We start from the raw sequence: 18888 nt of genomic DNA on the forward strand, positions 1-18888 counted from the left end.
TCTTCACAGCAGCCAGTCAGCAGCCTGAACAGAGCTGGTTAATTGAGGAGCCTGAAATAGAGACATTCTATTAGGGCTGGGAAGACACCATTCACCAGCAGCCTATCAGGAGAAACAATTCTCTGACTTTGCTCTCTGTATACCCTCAAGATACTGTGAGGGGAAAAAAGAGACAGTTATCGAATAGCACAGAAATGCTGCATAGTCATAGATAGGAAGCACACTTGTGCTTTTTCTGGTATGCCCTAAAACTTCAAGCCCTTTTCTCTTTCAGCATTAGATTCAGAGTTATAGCTTAAATCCCTGTGGCCAATAATCATGAGCAGGAGTGGATCACCAGAATGACCTCTTGACAGCCATTAATGGCACTGAAAATAATAAAAGTGCTTAATTACCCATTATTCTTATCCACAGCCACGGTGAATAGCTTGTATTTTGGGTGTGTATTGGGTGATAAAGCCCCTTTTGGTCATTGTAATGTTGGCTTGCATCGTGAGAGCATTGCACTCTACTGGCAGCTATTATGTATTGCAGAATGGGCTCCAGCTTTCCTCTGAGACAGTTTTCAATCTTCAGCACAATGAATAACTCACCTGATTTTTGCACACGCCATCTGGAGAGCTACGCCTGATAACAACTACAAAAACAACAACAACACAGCTGTATCCCCTTTGCTATAGATTTAGAAAATCATAGACAATGTTGTCTCATTAATGAGATACAAAGAGCTATTAAAGTCTGTTTTTGAAATCACGCAAAAACACAGGGAATTTAATACCTCCAGTTTCTTCCGTCTGGGGAGCTTTAAATTCTCAAAGTTTGAAACTGGCTGTTATATTAGTTCGTCTACAGTCTGAAAACCCTTTGATTTCCCAAGTGACCTCAGCAACCCTGTGACATTTTTACCACTCTTTTCAGAAAGCACTTAGACTTACTGCAGACTCTTACAGTGACTGTGGCACCAGACAGCAGTCAATAATACTGAAATCCCACAAATCTACGAGTCTTTTGCTGGAATAACTAATATTCATGGACATATCTTAAAATTCTTAATGAGGTGATATGTGTGTGTGTGTGTGTGTGTGTGTGTGTGTGTGTGTGTGTGTGTGTGTGTGTGTGTGTGTGTGTGTGTGTTATATTTGTTATGTACTGTTTTAATGTGCACATCACACTAAGTTGATTTTTTTCTTTCTTTGTGTTTTTTTTTGTGTGTGAAAATGACGTATTCATGCTGTCAGTTGCACAAAGTGACAACCTTTACACTTTTGCACCAAGTTTGATTTTTGAAATATTGTACTTGAGATTTTTCTGTTTATTCTACGTTTGATCCAACATAGCAGCTGTGATTCCAAATTAGATAAACAGCACAATCAAAATGATTCATGAAAATTCCCAATCCAACAATATTCATTATTGAACAATCAGGGGGGGAAATGCTTTATAATTAATTATTCATTTATAATGGCTGCTAGAGGGAATGTTGTTGGTTCTGTTTATTTGATGTGTTTACTTGTTTTACGCTGCAGGGCAGCGCATAATATTGTCTCTAGGAGGACAATAAGTTTCAGTCCAATTCACCAACCCACTATGCAGAATAGCCCCCTCTCGAGTGTGTTAAGTATACTGCACTATTAATATTTATTTGCGCTTTTATTTCGGGCTTGCAATAGAATGTCTTCTTTAGTCTACTGTGGTATTACAGTACTGAAATAAAGATATTCTGTATTTTTTGAAGGACATAACTATTATAAGCGGAACCACATCAATGTCCACGATTTACCTGGGGAAATATTACACGCTTATTTCGAGGAGAGGACAACAAAAACTCTACTACACAAAAGCGCGATATGCCAGAGATACAAAGTCACTTCGTGACTGTCTAAAAGTAAACCACGTGTAAAGACGTTCGCATGGTTGTAAGACACTCCAGAGTAAAGACAGAGGAGGAACTCGAGAAATACTAAACAAAGAAGTCCAACCAAAAACCAAGAAGTAGATCGTCACAGAATCTGCCCATTCCCGCATAATCTCGCCTCTCATTGGTCAGGACTCAGCGGCCGTTCACGCCAATTGGCGAGCTCGGCCGTCGTTCAGGACGCTTCTTGGCCGTCCAGGGTTCCGCTGCGACGGGATCAGAAGACGCAAATCAAGTGAAAGAAATCTTCTGACAGGAGAAAAGTTCATGCTGGAGTTCTCAAAGACCTCCGAGGGCCTCATGAAGGTAAGAAGTCACGCTGACAGCGTTTTCTGTGTTTGCGGTATGAAGTTGTACACGATAGTTTGCAGTTTTGCACCGAGACTTTTTGTCTAAAGAAGGGAAAAAAGAAAAAAAAAACCCATAAAGCTTCAGCAGAGAGGGTACAGGCCGAGCCGTTTGTCGTGTTTCCATTTGTGAAAAAAAAGTTTAAGACTAAATATTTTTCCTAAAAAACAAAACAAAACAAACGACTTTTCAGCTCGTCATCATCATCTTGAGCTTCAGATGACCGACTGATCTTTGATAATGCTGCTCTCTGTTGCAGCGGCTCCAGTTGTTAAACGACTCTTAAATCACAGAAGAGCATACGCCGGTCTTACAACACACAGCTGCTTAACTCGATGTAGTTCTTATTTTAAAACTATATCACCGCATGTAGGGAGGAAGCTAAGTGAGGAAGGAAGCTAAGTGGCCTGTGCAGAAATTAGGTTGGCTAACAAATCCAATTTAGTATCTAGACATGCTGCAGGAAATTCAGGAGACCTCTCGAGCTTTATTTCCCTCTAGCTGACCTCCATCTCACGTTAGTTTGTGTGGTTTCAGACTGCAAGTAGGAATCTATGCGAAACTTTTATCTTTGACTAAGTATGAAATCATCTGTCAGATGAGGTTGAGTGGCTTTTGATCTGACTTCGTGTAGTTTCATGTAAAATAAATTGCTGTCTGGCATACTTTGGATAGTGTCAGTATGACAACTGGGATTTGGAAGCTTAGAAATCCTTCTTGGATTTAAAAAAAAAAAAGAAAAAAAGGGGGTATTTAAAGAACTTTGGCTACTAGGGTGAAAGAGGGTTTTTTCGCCCTATATACTACATACAAAAACACAAGAAGATACAAAACAAAGGCCTCTTTGCTCCAATGTTTGTTTGCAGCGAAAGTAACTGTGTGTTTTAACGAGTTTACAGTGTTGCAGACGAGGCACATGGCTATCCTGGCTTAAAACAACCACGGATAAAAAGATTATGGACACAGGGCTTTCGTCATCGGAAGTAGAGCAAGGAGAACTTGTGGGAATATTTGCATTTCCCATGCTACCACCCTTTGTTTGTATACACTAATAATTGCCAACTGTAGCTCAGGGGGATTAGGCAGAACAATTTTAAAATGTTGAGGGTCTAGAAAAGTACAGTGGCACATGCAGGCTCCTGTTGGTCCAGACTCTTCTCATAACACAGTGCACACACTTCTCACAGTGATTATGGTGGCCTGTGAAATTAGCAAGCGGGCCTGTAAACCAAAACCGAGGGAGATGTGTGTGCTGTAGTTTAATTAGCTTTTTACCCATGTGGTTAGGCCACAGGCCATGAGTTCTTCTAACGGCACAACTAAAACACTGTGCCTTCTTTGTGCGAGGACGCTGCTGCAGACGGTAAATGCAGTTCAGCAGGGTCATTTCGTTTTAATTTCTGCATACTTGTTCTCCTGTTAGGCGTCGTGTAAATGCTAAGGTTTCAAGAATGCTATTCATCTTCAGGCTTCTGTGCAACTTGCGCTGTAGAAGACTGGGAAATATTGTGGCTTTTTCCCCCCTTTTTTTAAGATATCTCGTGATGACTTTGTGATGTGGGATGGTGTGGTGACCACAAACTGCTCAGATCAGAGTGAATGCTTGTTCAGGTGTTGATTACAGTCTGGTGACAGCAAAGAGTGAGATTTTTTTTAGATGCTTCAGCCACTTAACAGAAAGAATATTTCAGTTATTCAAGCTTGAGCGTGCATGACTGTTATTAGGTAGTCAGTTGGTGGAGTGTTCATCCATCCCAGACGTCCCATGTGATGATTCTGGTCTATAAAGGATCGTCAGTGCAGTGCCATCAACAGCTTTGATCTCATTTCAAAGAGAGGCCTGCTTGCATTCACTTGGGCAGAGCGTGGTTGGATGTTTGAGATGTGGACACCGCAGGGCTTGTCAGCAGTACCAACACAGCTGTGAGAACAGAGACACTACAAAGAGACCACATAACTTTAACAACAAAAAAATAACCAACTGCCATAATGTCCAATTATGATGGGAACACACAGCTGGGAAACAAAGTGATGTGAAAGTTAAGTTACTCTGAGATTATCTGGTCTCTATCTACGGTCTCTTATTTGAGATCCGTGTGCTCTGATCAACACGTCCATGTTAGTGAGCAACCTTAGAAACACAGAAATTGCGCTGTTGCTAAATATTTATTGCATTTTACTAGAGAAAGTCACTGTACCTTTAAGCTATATCCAAACTAATGATCGGGTTTCCTCAAATATAAGACCGAAAAGATTTTGTATATGTTTTGCACACTAAGTCTGCTTTGTAAAATGACCCTATCCCAATATAATCACCACTAATCCACAGAAAGCTCATAAATCAGTGGGTTAGATCAGATGGCTGTCTGGATCTCTGATTTTGGGAGAATTGGAAAACATTAAGCTTTATTTGACAATGAAATGAAAGACCGAGTAACTGCAGTATTGTTATGGGAAAAAAGCAAGATTAATACTTTCCATGTGATTTTTCTTCAGTAGTAGAGTAATAATTACGCAATGTATAAATCACAATGAGCAACAAAAAACAGGCTTTCTCTTTTTATGTCTTGCCTTTACAGTCCAAACTGAACATGGAGAGTCTGAGCAAGCCAGAGTTGTTGATGCTTTTCAGCATCCTGGAGGGAGAGCTGGAGGCCCGGGATCTTGTCATTGAAGCCCTAAAGGTACCCGTCATCAGAGCTGGGAACGTTGTCGTGTTATTATAAATTCTCTGCACAAAATGTCTTTTTAATGTAAAACATTCACACCCGAGGCTGAAAAGTGGCTATTCAACGCTCGTGGTTTTGGCAGTAAATCAGTGTTCAGAATGAATTCAGCAATGACAGGCTTTCACAGCAGCAATTAATTTATCCATAGAAATATCTCAAATAACTCCTGCATGCAGCCATCGCTGTTCATTTATACTGTCTGCTTAAAGGGTCATTTTGGTTTTATTTCTAACCGGTGTATTTATCCATTCATCTGGATATTATGGATCTTGGATCATGCTAAGTTTTCACTTTTGACCTTGGTGTAGAGACGTGGAAACATGAGGAGTAGCACGTATATTACCACAGCGTTCATGCATTAGAAATCTTCATCCAGAATAATGTTATAACTATAAACCCATTATAATAACCACTGTTCAAGGCTCTAGATATTAATCTGTTGATACGTAGTTGGGGTGTGACTCATTTCCATTTCCCCGTCTTTGTTTGTTATTTAGAAAAACTACTACTAAAATCTTTCTACTACAGACAGGAGGACTTGATCCAAATTAGGTTGTCACAAAAAATGTGAGTGCATTTTTAGTTCAGTCTTTACCTGAACGATCTTTAAACATTAACGCTTTCATCAGATTAGCAAAAGCTGATTAGCATGAGCAAGTACTTCAAGTACAATTAAATAATGAACTGATATAATGAGCTGGCTCTGCAGTGAGTCTCTTATCCTACAAATGAACTCCAAGTAAAACTTCACTAATTTATTCTCATGCTTGTCTGTGCAGACCCCTAAAAGTCAAAATCAGAATCTTAAAGTGGAGTGACGTTAATGGGGAGCCATTGCAAATGAACTACCAATGATGTGATATGCTAATACTTAGAAGACGTAATCATGATGTCCTGCATAACCTGCAGACGTTCCAGGGAAGCTTTGTTAAGACAAGTGAGCAATGAATTGCACTAATCCAGATGTTATGAAATATAAGCATGAATAACAATTTCCAGTTCAGAGCATGACACAATGGAACTCAACTTGGCAATATTTCTTAAGCGATAAAACTAAGAGCAAAACAGAAATGAATGCGAGAATTCCAGAGTGAAAAAGGAGTCAAAGTTACCCCACGGTTCCTAAATGAAAATTCAGCGATAGTGACAAGGAAATCTAGAGTTTCCATTACTTTAGACACATTCTGTCCAGCGCACAATCAAGAACTTCTGTTCTTTCTTCATTAAGTTGGAGAAAATTGTCATCAGCCATCCAACTTTTAATAGAATTCTAAGTACATATGCAAGATCATAACATTAGATATATCTTATGCCTTAAAAGAGTTAAACAGCAGAATGTCATCTGTGTAGAAGTGATAAGAAATATCCTTAAAAGTGATCAAAATGTGGTGAAGAGGGAGGAGATGTAACAGAAAAAGGAAAGATCAGGACTTTGTGGTACGCTGTAGGCAGGATGAATGGAAGAGAATCTGACCTTAGAAGTGGCCTCTGAAAAGGATGGTAAAGACAGATAGCAAGAGAAGCACTCCAAAGCATGCCCTGATATATCCATCCAGTATCTCAGCCTATCTTTATTTATCAGCAAATCATCTTTCAAAAGAGGAGAGAGGGATTTGTCCATTAGTTAATGTACATAAGTGGTAGCCCAAGTAAAGAGTTATATGTAGCCTACAAAACATTTCTCCTTGCATGTCATCTAGATTTTTAGTAGCATACAGTTTGCTGTACAAGGCTATTTTCTGTGACCGTTAAGCTAAACCTTCTGAGTTTGCCTAATCTGAGAACTACTCTCTGTGTCTGAGAGAATGGACTAAATCTTTCCGGGCATTGTTTACGTATACCATACACTGGAGTGAATAGATGAACCAGTGAACAGTGCACATGCACTCACTTTGAACTTGCTGTTGCAGAGTTTAGACTGTCAGTTTGACGCAGAGCCACCAGCTCGGACGTTAAAATGCCTTAGGCTGGCCAATCCTTTCAATTAAAGGATTGGCAGGCTATTTTCCCCATTCTGTGTCCTTTTGCTGTACCAGCAGGCTCACATGCTTTCTCATGCTTTCTGTAAATTTTTATGTTATATTAAGGATCTATTGTATTTTATTTAGATATATTTTTTAAATATAATAATAAGTGTTGTTTTTGACGCAAAATCACAAATGCATGATAAATAGCGGTTAAGCAACTTCATGATGCAACATTTCTGCAAAAGATGGCTTTGCCTTTTTCAAATTTTTTAATGCTTTGCATACTTCATTCCTGCCAGTAATGTTTGCGTCTTACAGCCCTTACGCACTTGGAATTCTAGTCATTTTCGTGTTGTAAAATGTGCCATTGAAAGAACAAACTTGAGAGGAGGCAGCTTGTGGAACACTGCTGAATGTTCATGTGTTGTGTCTAGACCACATTCCTACATCTCCTCAGGGATCTGGCCATCTAAGGCAAGAAGAGTTACAGCACACTGGGTGCCTGATGACTCACTGTGAGCATGAGTAGGAGTGAACAAATAAACATTGGCCTTAACTGGAGGGAGCTTGAAGTGAATATGGCTATGCTGCCCTCATCTACACAAATTCTTAACCCATTCATCCCTTCAGTTGGACCAGTCTGACAGTTTTATGGTACTTTAATAATTATGCGATCACTAAGTTATGGGTAAAAAAAATTTGTTTTTTCAAGGAAAAAAATCAGTATTAGTCACGCAGCCTTTAATTCCAGTCATATGCAGTTAGGATTTTTAATCATCCAGCGCTGCAGGGTTCTAGTTTTTCTAAATGAGTTTGCTAAAGTGAAAACACAAGTTCATACCTTTCTTTTGTTCTGCTCTTGAAACATGGCACCTTGGGTCTTGTCCTAACATGAAAAGCGGATTGTTATCAGAGAAATAGCACCCCCATAACCAGATCTTCCATTGTTGTTGCATGGATTTATGAATGGCAGTTTGTCTGTTAGATAAATGTTGTAACTGCCGTTGAAGGGACTGTCATAAACAACAAAAAAACACCCAAAAGTTATGTGCAAAGTTCTCAGGCATTTAATTCTCTCATTTTATCTACATAAACGAGGTTGACATTTTGGGCTTTTGCTTGTCCACTGTGGATAGATTGCAACAAAATGTGATTCCCCATAAAAATTGAGTTTGAGTTTGTCTAATATTTGTACTTTATAAGAGTAACTTGTATCCATTGCTCGTTGCAGATATTAGCAAGTCTGCCAGCAGTAATTGGAGAAGTAAGGCCACTCATGTTGGTTTTATCTGATGTGTCAGTGCCACACTGTCACCGTCATGTGAGAGGTGTTTAGCTTTAACACAATTTTCCATAGTAATAAAACAGACGCAGATAAACTGTATCACATGCGTGATAAACTCTTCACATATTTGCTTTTAAAAGTATAAAAACTGTCAAGTTTCATCTGTTGTCTACTTTCTCTGTGTTTTTTCCAAATCTTTTATCAGTGATTTTCTACAGGACATTGTATTGTATGGCAAGTACAGGATGTGAGGTTAATGGCGTGTTTCTTCTGTGGTACTCTATATTTAATTATGCAGAACTATCAGTGGCATTCTAACTATCTGCTGCATTTTTCCCCTTGTGACTCACTTTTGCAGCTGCTCACACTGTGGCTTTCAAAAGGAAGTGAGTCTCTGGCAACGCTTATATTTGGCACACAAAACCCTGCAGTGATCCAGTAGTCCCTTTGGTTTGGGAAAGGAATATGAGTCTTTATGTTCAAAAGGGACTCGGATATGGAAATTAGCCTTTAATTAACTGTCAGGTTCACATGGCGTGGCAGACAAGAGCTTCCAAATGAAGCTACTTCAAAATCTTACCTTGTGCTGTGTTTAGGTGCTGAAATAGGAAAGAGCACTTTTGTTTGTTGGGCTGCGATGCATCAGCTGATTAGATTCGCTATCAGATAACATAACATATTTTGCACTTCAGTGATGGATAGTGGTTTTAGATAGCCTTTTCCTTACCATAGAATGCTAATGACATGCATTAACAACATCTGACATACAGTATACAGGATTCCAGGGTGGAAAGTTATTCATAACTTTTTATTTTATCAATCTTGTCACTAACACTGCATAGCAGAAAGACTTGAGGCATATGTCAGCAAAAGATAAGCTGGATTTGAACCAACGTAGCCATGGCAAAAAGACAGCTTCCCAAGAAAAAGCACCCACAGGTTGCCAGGAACTGTTGCCAACTGACAAAGGCGTAAATAATGAAACTAGACTGTGATGCATAACAACCATGCCCTGAGTGTTTATGGGTGTTGTACATGTACTGTATGATGCGATGAATACTGTGGTAGGTGTGGGCGCTAAGTATGAAGTAGCATGAGGAATTGGGTTTTTTTCCCTTTACAGAGAAGCGATGCAGAGGAAAACAAACTCTCTCTGTGCTGAGGAAGTACACATCTGTCTGTGCACTGAAGGGCTGTGGAGGGAGAGAGAGAAGCACAGTCTGTGTTTATGAGTAAACATTTGTGTAACGAGGGGGTGCTGAGAATTTATCAAAAAAAAAAATCCTGACAATTTAAAGGCCCGTTATCCACGTATATTAAAGTGTAAACAGTGCAGGCTGAATAATTAGACATAAACAAGGAAAGAAATGAAAACTTTTTTTTAGTTATGTATATGTTTCTAAGTAGCTTTCTCCTCTGTAAGGAATGACTTATAAATCTAGTCTTATTTTCCCTTTAAGTGTCATTTTATATGACTGACTTAGGCAAGAATGGAAACTCCCATATAAGGTTTTTTTAGTCTTGGCCTGTAAAGTGACACATCAGAGCAGACAGTCACTGACGGGAACAGGAGTGGGCTGTGGGCCAGCTCTGCAGACAGATTTCGCTTTTCAGACTTCTCTTTAAAATTAGGTGATGTATGTTATTTTTAGCCCCAGTATAAACATTATTTGCTCCCTATAATATAGTCGGTACAAGAACAACAGAGTAGATGTCCTGCATAGCACAAAAGTCTGCTTCTGAGTTCCTGAATGGTGATTGGGCTTTCGATAGTGCCCACATTTGAGAGGCATTTTTGAATTCTCTCGGGCAACCCGTGTTTTCCTGTTTCACCCTCCATTCTGTTTGATCCGCCTTCACACCGTCCTCAGCGGACTAGATCAAATAACAGCTGCGAAGCCTCGCAGCCTTGTCCTGCTCGCTTTGTGCCAAATGAGCCAACATTGAGGATTGAGAAAACGATAGCCGTAAAGCTTCTGATCTCTCGTGAAATTATGTTTGAACTTTGATTTTCTGTCTAAAGCCATTGGTGAACACTCCCGGTGTTTTTCTGGAAACAACTAAGTGAACTTGAAGAACTTCCTAAAAGCAGTTAGAGTTTGATCTGACACTGTCATTTTAGTTCTATAGAATTGAGTACAGCATTATAAAGGATCTTGGTGTTTTTCAGCTCACGTTTTCTCCCCGCTCGATTAGCAAATGTCTATTTTGTTTTGTGAAATTTCATTTATGGCAGAATCTCTCCACAACTACTAATGGCTAATGGCACTTTTGTATCAATTATATTCTGCCCGAGGAAGCTTATGATGTGCTCATGCAATAGTCAATTTATTAAGCTCGGTAGTTATCCACCATGATGGCTAATCTGTCAGCCACAGTGGGCTTTTTATACCACGGGACTCCTTAATAAATGCTGCCAGTGAACTGCAGCAAGATGCAAAGATTTTAATTACTTATTTTGCTTTTCTTACAGGCTTTGTAAAAGAATGGATGACTATTGCTCTGCAGGCCTTTCCACACTTTGACAACACTTTAAACCTTTCAAGTAATCTTGGTATCAGTCTTCAGGAGCTCTGTCCTCACCCTGCCAGAGCTGATACCGCTTTCTTTAATCTCTTCATCCTCTTTTGTTGAAACCTCACTAAGACACTGCTGGCTCTGCTACAGCCCTCCTCTCCCGCTCTCTCTTTTTCACTTACTTTCTCTCTCTACCTCCCTCTGCAGTACCTCTTCAGGGCAGGCCTAAAGACATCTTCTAAACCTGAAATGTGTGGCTGCTATTGTTCCTCCTTTGTCATGAGTTAAACAGAACAGGTCTCCCTTGGCCGAGGCCCAGTCTGGTGCAGCTGTCCTGCTAAAGATAGACCGACACGCGGACCATCTGTTGCTCTTTTTCCTGTTAGTGTTTTGTTTTTTAAACATCTCCTTCTCCATCTCTCTTTTTCTCTCTTCCCCTAAGTACTGCTTCTTTACATCTTTACCATCAGTATTAGAAATGATAATCATGGTGTGCTGAAAACGGCGTTTGATTTCCTCTTTTCATGGAAGGGAAGAGATAGCAGCATGTGTTAATGTCATAGCTGCCAGAGATTAAAGCTATTAAATCATTTCATAATCACACTCTGTGCTGTGGATTGATACTGTCTGCTTAAATTAATTGAGATATCTTTTTTACCGACCAAGAGAAGCATTATATACTACAGTGGAATTCTGTTCATGAGATTGTTCTTTAGTACGGAGGCATTTTGACGCAACCAGGTAAAATGCACGAAGATTAATATTCATTCAATTTTGCAAGTATTTATTCATAAACAGAACTATTTTGACGTGATGATGGTACTAGATGAACATCAACCCCATGGTGGGTCTATTGGAGAACTTAAGAAACCGTTCATGAACACAAGAGATGTCAGCTGATAAAATTGGCTATCATATAGGGCTGTGCGATATGACCAAAATCTCATATCCCGATATAAGAATTCTATCGTCGATAACTATATAAATCACAAAAATGTAACATTTTCTTTAAATTATGTGAATCTCGGGCAGCTCGACTTGCGGGAAGTGTTTCCAGCTGCGCGTCATGTAGCTGGAGTCGAGTGTTTTAACCGATGCATGAAACGATACATTTTTAGGCATAAGTTGTAAAGGCCGCCGTTTTCTTTGTGAGTATTTATTACACGGCGTGCTGCGGGGAAAAGCCTGTTCTAACGTTTGAGTCTAAGGTTTATTTTTTAGCACCTGGTGGCTCTTTTCTTTTTTACTTCTCATCCGTAAATAATCTGCTCTTTCATGTGATTCAGTTTATTTTGAAAAGTCTCAACAGGATCTTGAGCTTTATTGTGAAAGGTTTATGTGGAACATAAACAAGCGCACACGCGATGCTTTTACCGTCGTTGTTGCTAACCACAACACATAAAAACAGGCACTTGTCCATCTGTAGTGTGGTTATATTAAATATAAGAGAAAGAGAGAACTTTAAGAAATTAATATAGCCACTACAGTGACCATCAAAACGATGAAAAAATATTGCCGTTAAGTTTATTGTGTGACACCACGAAACAAACGATAGCGTAAAATGAACCATACACGTTTTTATATCGTCATTGGATATATATCGTTATATGAACAGCCCTACTGTCATACATATTCTGGTGTTGGCATATGTGTCATCCAGTATCATATAGCCTAATGCAGAAGTAGTGCTCAGGGTCAAGTGAATATCTTACGATACAGCCGTGCAGAGTCAGATATTATCTTCACAGTAGGTTAATGACTCTTGTTAAATACATGCCTGGACAGTTAAAGAATAACTTATAAAGAATAATCTATACTCTGTACGTCCTGTGTGCATATCAAGTTCAGGTTTTATTGATCACTTCAAAAGACCTGTTGCCACTAGTGTTTCAATCTTTTCTCCCTGCTTCTCTTCCTTAAAAATGGTTTCTTGACAGCCACCTTTCCTTTGAGACTTTTCTGATGAGATTTCGGCGAACAATAGATGGATCAACTTAAAGGCCAGATGCGTCTCTTAGATTATGTGTCAGGTCTCTTGTCTTTTTTTTCTTCCTCCAAATGTCTTAAGGACATGACTTTCAGATATTTGGTGTAGATAGTTTTTTAGGCCTGTTGCTTCTTTCTTTGTCATCCAATCGTTCAGTCTCCACAAATCTTTAAAGGAAACACTGCACGAAAACCCGAGATATGCTACATTTTCTGATAATGGCGCTTTGGTTAATATCGTTAATATTGTTGGCACAAAAACACAGTTTTATGCCTGTAAAACTGTTATCTTTGGCATTTTTTGCACATTCATTTAAAGTGGTGGTAACAAATGTTTGTGTTTTTGTGACAGTCTGCTAATAACGGAGGGCCTAAAGATACAATTTAAAATTCGTTCTTTGTTAATTTGTCTGTTATGCATACATGGAGCACTGGCTCATTACTTCAGTTAGGTTCCCTTGGAATGATTCATAGGTTAATTCAATTCAATTTTATTTATATAGCACCAAATCACAACAAAAGTTGCCTCAAGGTGCTTCATAGATACAGAGAAAAACCCAACAATCATATGACCCCCTATGAGCAAGCTCTTTGGCAACAGTGGGAAGGAAAAACTCCCTTTTAAAAGGAAGAAACCTCCAGCAGGACCAGGCTCAGGGAGGGGCGGGGCCATCTACTGCAACCGGTTGGGGTGAGAGAAGGAAGACAAGATAAAGACATGCTGTGGAAGAGAGACAGGGATTAATAACAGATATGATTCAATGCAGAGAGGTCTATTAATACATAGTGAGTGAGAAAGGTGACTGGAAAGGAAAAACTCAATGCATCATGGGAATCCCCCGGCAGCCTACGTCTATTGCAGCATAACTAAGGGAGGATTCAGGGTCACCTGGTCCAGCCCTAACTATATGCTTTAGCAAAAAGGAAAGTTTTAAGCCTAATCTTAAAAGTAGAGATAGTGTCTGTCTCCTGAATCCAAACTGGAAGCTGGTTCCACAGAAGAGGGACCTGAAAACTGAAGGCTCTGCCTCCCATTCTACTTTTAAATACTCTAGGAACAACAACATGTACCAAGTTTCGTTGCCCTCCATTCTAAAAAGGCAATAATAGCTAAGATTCTGATCAGTCTGAGAAGCCAGAAAACTGATACAGTTGCTACAGCCCAGTTACAAACATTGTGTGGAAAAAGGCTGACTCCTCTCTCTCTCTCTCTCCGCCCCCCCTGCAGGCACAGCGTAAAGAGCTATTCATTCAGGAGCGCTATGGAAGGTACAACCTCAGTGACCCCTTCCAGGCTTTGCAGAGAGACAGTGAGGCTGTGGGGGGCCAGGACAAAGAGGCTGGCTGTTCTTCCTCCACCTCCAACCCTCTAGTGGTCCTCAAACTGGTGGTGAGCCACTGCAGGAGAATGCAGGAGAAGATGCTGGCCCAGCTGGCTGCAGCTGAGAGCAGGCACAGAAGGGTGGGTGGACATGTCGTCCTTAATCAGAAGCGCTGGTAATGAGATGATTTGGAGGGGAAAAAAGTTAAAAGTAATCCTCAGCGTTTGAGAAAGAAAACATAAATGAGGCAGTAGCCAGTGAAGTGCTGGCTTGTAATGCACTGTGAATAAAGAGGGTTTTTAAAATAGCTTTTTATGAGTTTTTGTGACTTTTCATAATGCAAATATTCAGTCAAATGATTTATATTTATATTATTTATTATATTTACTGTTGTTTATTATTTATTTATAACTAAAAAAGTTGCATATTCAAAAGATTTTATTTTTCTGTAAAATACCGCGTATGCAGTACCTCCAAAGCCCACCAGGCCAGGAGGCCGCTGCCCCATTTAACTTGTTTAACTGTTTTAGAGATAATCAGTATTAATGTTATTTTTTAGCAGGCCAAACTCAGATTTTGTCTCCCTGCTGTGTTTCCTTCAGGTCATTGCAGACCTGGAGGAGGAAAAGAGGAAGCATGCAGAGGATACAGCGGAGGGAGATGATGTCACTTATATCCTGGAAAAGGAGAGGGAGCGCTTACAACAACAGGTGCCTTCTCACTGATGACTCATCAAATATTTGTCCAAAATGTGCTAAATCAGTAATTTTCAGATGTTTAAGCAGCCATAGTGTGTTTATGAAAATCAGTGTATTTTCAGATTTTTTTTTTTAATTTATTTTTTCTTCTTTGTGTTGCTAGCTGGAATTTGAGAGGAGTCAGGTCCGCCGGCTGGAGAAAGAACAGCGGCGCATTACTGACCAGTTAGAGGACGAGCGGGCTCAGCACAAACAGCTCTCCTGTGCTTTGGCCAAAGAGTGCAAGTGGGCCAGTGCCAGAGCTCTGGAGGAGGGACACCGACTGAGCGAACTGAGCCGTAAACTCGAAAAGGTATAAAAACATTTGGAACCCCATCATTGCCTAGCACCTGTATGTGCTTAGGCATATTCGATTTTTGATTTTCTTTTTCTGATGTAGGAAAAAGAGACTTGTCAGTCTCTTAGAAAAGAACTGGAGGATGAGAAGACAAAAGCTCTGAGGATGGAGGCGAGAGTGGAGGAGCAGCTGGCTGAGTTTGACACAGAGCGTGAACAGCTCCGCTCACGACTGAAGAAGGAGGAAGCTCACTGTTGTCAGCTACAGCATCAGGTTTGCACAGTCATCACTATGGAGGATGCACATTTGGCAAAATTTCTAATTTCATATAAACTTACTCCAGCAGGGGAATCTTAGTGCAGAGTCACATTTCTGCATATCTTTTTATTTTTCTTGTAATCAGGTAGAAGAGCTCAAGAGGAAGCTGGAGGAAGTGAACACAATGAAGGAAACTAGAGGAGCCATTACAGCTCCAACTGAGCCAGGAGAAAAGGAGTGGGCCACAAACGTTCCTCCGGGAAAGTCATTAGTAGACTCTGTTAAGGTTGAGGACATAGAGGAGGACAGAAACAAGCCACCTTCACAGGCAAACGGTCATCATTGTCCAGCAGAGACTAACGGGCATCATGACCCACAGAATGGAAATGAAAATCCTCCAATTCAGACCCAAACATCGTTCTCTCCCTCCACTGCTGTTTCTCCAACTCTTCCTTGTTCCTCCCCCTGCGCCTCACCCGTTCTTGCCAAACGGCCACCAACCAGCCCAAATCAAGAAAGCTTTCAGTCTCCCTACCAAGCCGGGATCAATCAACGTTTCCATGCTGCTCGCCACAAGTTTCAGGGTACCCCTGACCCAGAGCCGCAGTCCCAGGCTGTGCAGCCTGCTCTTCCTCTCTTGCCGAAGGACCCCTCTCCTGCGGCCGTCACCTCGTCGCCAGAGGCCAACCCGGTCAAGCAGATTGCCCGCAGCACAGTTACTCAAGTCCTGTCACGTTTCACCACCGCCCAGCAAAGTGCTACGGCGAAGCTCGCCACATCGAACAACTCACCCTTTGGTACAGACTACCGCAGCCTGGCAGCACCTTTGTCTCCAATCATTGGAAGGGCTGCAGGGATGGTTCCCCAAGGAATAAAATCGCCCACCATTCCCAGGGCAGAGCGGGGCAACCCTCCACCAATCCCTCCTAAGAAGCCTGGTCTAGCCCAGGCCCCTTCTTCTCCAGCTGCAGTGCCCAGGTCTCCCAGCCATTTCTCTGATAGTCCCCTCGCAGGAAGCTGTGGCCTCACCTCCAGCCAGGAAGGAGTTAAAGAACTGGACATGGTGGTTTCATCTAATTAACCGATCTGCTTGTGGCAACATTCACATTTCATAATAAGATATAGGTTTGTATATAACCAGAGTTTTATCATTTCCTTTTTTTAAACAAATGACCCCTCAAACACTGTTATGCTGTTTGTATTTATTAGATTTATTTGAAATACGTGCGAGGGCACTATTGTAGGAAGTAGATGAAGAGCTGGTAGTAATGAACAATTACAGCTGAGGTTAAGTTTCATAAGGTGCATATTATGTTGTTACGATGTATAATTTTTTAATAGTGTCTTTCTACTTATTTTGTCTCAAGTATGTCGCTTTTTATTGTAAGAATAATCATCAGTAACTTAACCTTTGACCAGTGTAGGCTACAGAGTCGTTTTTAGTTTGCACTAGTGTTCTTTTTTTTTTTTTTAATTAAAAACCCAGTAGTCCTTACTTATTACTGCATCTTATTTTAATACAACAAATAATCTGATTAGTGCCGTAATGTCATGTCATGTTTTGTTGTCTATTAATTTAATGATGTAGTTACAATAACTATGTAGACTCTGATGGTTATATGCAGGTGCTGTTGTAAAAACTGTTCTGATCATCATGTCTTTGTCCTTTATAACAAATCACTATAAGAAAAAAATGTAGCCAATCATAGCTTTGATTAATATCGCATCCTGCCATGCTGGGTATTCCTCTGTTTTTAATTATATTTTTTACAGTACTTTTTTGTTAGGCTGGAAAGTGGTATCTTTAATAAATATATCCTAAATTTTGTCATGCACTCATCTGTTTATTAGCCCTCCTACAGGAATTATAGTGTTTTAGGTATTATTGCCAATAACTTGTTTAAATAACATAAAAAAGGACATTCAGTTTGGTGTTATATATATATATGATAAATCGTATTAATTCCTCACTTTTGATAAGGAAAAACCAGTGAGGTCAGATTTACTTAAGAAACAACTATAGCCTGTGGGTATCATGGAGTCCAAAGTGTACCAAGAAAATAACCCTACACCCTTGCACCACCACCGGTCGCCTGAACTATTGATACAAGACAGGACGGTCCATTCTTTCATGTTGGTTAAGCCAAACTCTGACCGTACCACCCAAATGCTGCAGTACAAATTGGGACTCATCAGACCAGGCAATTTTTTTCCCAGTCTTCTACTGTACAATTTGGGTTAGCCAGAGTGTGAATTGTAATCTCAGTTTCCTGTGGTTAGCATGTAACAGGAGTGTTGCATGCTGTGGCCCTCTAATGCCATAGCCCTTCTGCTTCAAGATGTGACGCACTGTGCAACCAAAGAATGCTTTTCCACATACCTTGGATGTAACAGATATTTCTTTCTTTTTTTTCCCAGACAATTATCTGAAAACTCTAGAGATGCATGTGTGGGAAATTGTAACCATTCAAACTCCCTCAAATCACCTTTCTTCCTCATTCTGATGCTCAGTTTGAACTTCAGCAAGCTGTACTGACCATGTCTACAAGCACTAGGTTGTTGCCATGTTATTGGCTGTTTATACTTATATTTGCATTAATTAGCACCGGTATACCAAACAAAGTAGTGAATGGATACTATATAAAACAAAAAAAATCCAAAATTGGACATGCGCTGCAACATAAAGCAGTACATAAAACACGATGCACCTCTTAAAAAAGCAGTTGTTGCAAAAATTGTTCAGGAACAGCCTGAGAAAAATGACATTGAGCCCAAGGTGCTGACCTGACCTCTAAATCCCTGAGATCCCAATCCAATCAGGCTTCATGCATACAGGCCCCACCCTGCCAAACCCCGAGGATCCGCTCCCAACATCTCAGTGTCAGGCAGCTCGCGTGACTGTGCACCAAGGGGTCAACTGTTTCAAAATTACATTTACAAGCTGCTGTCTGTGTTGACAGAGCATGTAGCAAACCTTTAGTCCGATTAAACTACTTTAATAAACAGAGTTTTTAATGTCTATTTCCCATAAGACACTCGTCTGTATCAGTGCATCTTTATGTCTGTTATCTTTTTGATCATTCTGTTATTTGCTCTGTTGTTCTGTTGTCTTGAAGAAACGCGAGTGTGTTGTCTTGAGCAGGAAAAGAGGAAAAAATGTTGTTTTGTTTTGGGAATGATGTGCTTGAGAGCAAGCAAACATTGCATCAAATCAACTCTGAAAAACATAGTCTAACAATCCAACACAGTCCATCACAGTGAATAGAATTACTGGACTTAACTTCATATCATACAATATTACACAGGTAATTTTAAACGTTGTGGCTTCTTTTTATGTTTTCAATATTGTACTGCCAAACAGTGTCCACCAGAGGTCAGTGCTTGATAAGAAGCCACAGGTGCCTTTGCTGAGTTGTGAATGGAATCAGATTTTTAAATCAATTTCTATATTGTACTTTTACATAAATATGGCTGTAAAAAGCAAGTGTGTTTATCTGTGCATCTGTTTGTAATTTTACAGACTGAA

The 18888-nt window shown here is 40.2% G+C and overlaps 1 protein-coding gene across 1 annotated transcript; it reads left to right on the forward strand.

Moving 5' to 3' along the window:
- Positions 1–1944: 1944 nt before the first annotated feature.
- On the forward strand, positions 1945–17189 carry LOC113021954 (CTTNBP2 N-terminal-like protein). Its single transcript, XM_026166859.2, has 7 exons — positions 1945–2221; positions 4843–4947; positions 13976–14209; positions 14672–14779; positions 14931–15119; positions 15207–15377; positions 15508–17189. Exons 1-7 carry the CDS (start codon positions 2183–2185, stop codon positions 16441–16443), a joined length of 1782 nt encoding a protein of 593 aa, XP_026022644.2. The 5' UTR covers positions 1945–2182; the 3' UTR covers positions 16444–17189.
- Positions 17190–18888: the final 1699 nt, after the last annotated feature.

Source organism: Astatotilapia calliptera, chromosome 5 (genome assembly GCF_964374335.1).
Source record: "Astatotilapia calliptera chromosome 5, fAstCal68.1, whole genome shotgun sequence".
NCBI lineage: Eukaryota > Metazoa > Chordata > Actinopteri > Cichliformes > Cichlidae > Astatotilapia > Astatotilapia calliptera.